The sequence below is a fragment of the Poecilia latipinna genome, unplaced genomic scaffold, assembly GCF_001443285.1.
Source record: "Poecilia latipinna isolate Pla-1442-1.1 unplaced genomic scaffold, P_latipinna-1.0 Scaffold1893, whole genome shotgun sequence".
NCBI lineage: Eukaryota > Metazoa > Chordata > Actinopteri > Cyprinodontiformes > Poeciliidae > Poecilia > Poecilia latipinna.
In genome coordinates, this window is record NW_015114509.1 from 97,445 (window position 1) to 100,311 (window position 2,867).

General features: G+C 38.3%; 1 protein-coding gene across 1 annotated transcript in view; it reads left to right on the forward strand.

Moving 5' to 3' along the window:
- Positions 1–2,867, forward strand: part of gtf2h4 (general transcription factor IIH, polypeptide 4) — a 19,592-nt gene that overhangs the window by 5,160 nt on the left and 11,565 nt on the right. The window contains exons 5-6 of the mRNA XM_015015230.1: positions 1–67; positions 2,394–2,576. The exon at positions 1–67 is cut by the window's left edge and continues 5 nt beyond it. Coding sequence (XP_014870716.1) covers positions 1–67; positions 2,394–2,576 — 250 coding nt within the window. The remainder of the gene's footprint in view (positions 68–2,393; positions 2,577–2,867) is intronic.

Sequence of the window (2,867 nt, forward strand, 5' to 3'; positions counted from 1 at the left end):
GTGGGCTTCAAGGATACATTTTAAATCCAGTATTCAAAGACAACCTGGGAACAGCACTGCTTGGAGGGTATGTCTGCATTCAAAAAGCGTCATTATTTTTATGGCCTCGTTCATTCTTTGTACTCCAGACTGGTTGAAGTGGCAGAGGCTAATATATATTCACATTTTTACTGCATCTACCAGGCTAAAAACAAATTTGTTATGTTAGAAACTTACACCAAAAATGACCCTGATTTACCTTGAGCTGCACAGTGGAGATGGTCTTAAACATTTTGGATTAGTTAAATTTTTGAATCATTATGTTTCAGTCATCTTAGTTTAATCTCCACTACAGGTCATATTCTCTGGTAACGTTTTACCTTCTAAATGAGGAAGCTACTGTCATTCTGTGCAGTTGTCTGGTGTGTTTGGAATGTTTTTTACAACATGTTGCCATATGGCACTATGGACATCACTTGTAAAAAATTGGTTTAACTTTAGGCCTAGAAATATGTGCCTACATTTTGCTACATACATATGTAGCAGAATTTTAACAGAATTAAAATCGGGACGCAGCTTATTTAAAATAACTGACTCACGAGTCAGTCTTTAAATACATGATCAAATCAATCACTCAAATTTTATTTGTATAGCACATTTCAGCAGCAAGGCAAAGCAAGGTGCTTCACATAATTAAAAAACAAAATAAAAACAGCATGTGACATTGAATAAACAGTAAGAAAAGGTTAGAGTTAAATGATGTATTTGACTGTGGAGGAAAAACTCTTAGATTATCATAAATTTACCATCGTTATGTCCTCTCCAAAGTAGCTGCAACAAAATAGCTTCTAAACATTTTAATGGCTTTTTAATTTTAATAAGCTTTTTTATAAGTCATAACCTTTTTATTTCAACATAGAATACTTGCGTTACAAGCTGCATATGCTATTTTATCAAAAACCCTTTAGAAGTTAATCTCAGATTTATCAAGCTGTCATTTGGCGTTATGTTTTTGATTTCTTTTCTGGTCTTGGTGTAAAAATAGATACAACTTTCTTCACTGAGGTGAGAGTTTTACTTTGGCTCTCCAGACATTAGATAAAATGCATTTGTGCAATCACAATGTCAACAGTTTATACTCACAGAAAAAACAAGAACAAAAAAAGTTATTGCACAGGAGATGAATGGCTTCTAGCTGGCATGAGGAACCTTAAGCTACTCACTGAGCTCAGAAGTTCAAACTGGCAAACGAGAAGGCAACTGTCTGCTTTTATATTTTATTTTTTGCATTTATTTTTTAAACTAGTTTTCATGTTATTTATTTATTAAATTTATTTATTGTTTATTAACTTCCACCGGGCTCGATCCATCCGGAGGGGATGTTGGGACCGGCAGGATTGCCATGGATTATGGTCAGACTCTGAGAGAAGCGCCGGTGTTGTGAATGTTGACAACATTACAGAATCGAGGAGGATTGGGAGTTCTGCAGGCCAGGCTGACCGGCTCTATTGACATCGGGGTGACGGCACCGGAGCATAGAGCCAGACAGAGACTGAAAAACACATCTTCTTCCACAGATCATAATTCTGTCTATTCTTATTTGTTTTGACTGTTTATAAATGGTCTAAGCAGAGCTGTACCATTGATTTTGTTGGTACAGCGAAATCAATATGGGCATTGACTGGCTAATGCTCTGGGCTTCATTACTGTGCAATGACAATTAAATGACCTTTACTTCGCAGTAGATTGACAGGAAAGTTGGTAATGAGAGAGAGAGGAGAAGACAGCAAAGGTCAATGGGCCAGGACTCGAACCTGTGACAGACGCGTCTAGGACTGAGGCCTCCATACATGGGTCTGCCCACTGCACCACCGCAGCGTCCCTAATCTGATATAATTGAGGCCTTATTATGAAATTGTGCTCAATATGTAAATTTTAAGTGTGCAGTTGAATGACAATAAATTCTCACCCCAAGGCCATTCAGTTTTCTTAAGATGGAGTCTCTGAGCTTTTCTTAAAAATTGAATCAGTATTTTCACCAAAGATAAGATAACGGTAAAAAAACAAGCTTTGATATTTTAAATTTGCCACAGTTCCAGCTGGTGAAACTGGCTCCATTTTAAAATCATAAGGGCGGATGCCTTTAACATGGTTAGCTCTTTATCTGGGCTACATTAATATCTAGCTAGCTCTGACAGCACCAGGTCTGCAGGGTCTTTTTGTGTAAGAGAAACGGATTCATCCATCAGCTTGAGTTTCTTTTGTAATCCAACCAATGTCATATTATGTAAAAAAAAAATTTACATATTGTGACTTTCTTATTCTGACAGAACTTGACTGGCTAATGCTATGTGCTTCAAAATATTATAATTTCTCTGCTCTGTTAAATGACGGGATGGTGTTCTGCTCCACAGAGGTGCACAGTGGGCGGACGAGGGGAGCAGCCTGGGGCCTGATCGCCATGCACGCGACATTGAGAGCCTGGACCGCTATGCTATGGAACGCTGGGAAGTGATCCTGCAGTTCATGGTGGGTTCTCCTAGTGCTGTTAGTCAAGACCTGGCTCAGCTCTTGATTCAAGCCGGCCTCATGAGAAGGTACAGACAAATCCAGCTCACTTAATGCTTTTCCAAGTATGTACATATAAGGAAAAATATGTAAGTTAATTGTAAATCAGGTAACCAATTTAATTTCCCAATTACTGTGGAATTTCTGCAGAATTTTTGTTATTGCCATATTGCCTGTTCAGGTTTCACTGGAAGATGACGTCAATATGATATAATTGCATTTACTATATTTGTTTTGCATAGAGATGTGCCGATCAGGTTTTTTCCTGCCGATACCGATACCGATCACCCATGATGGCCGATACACCGATACCGATCACC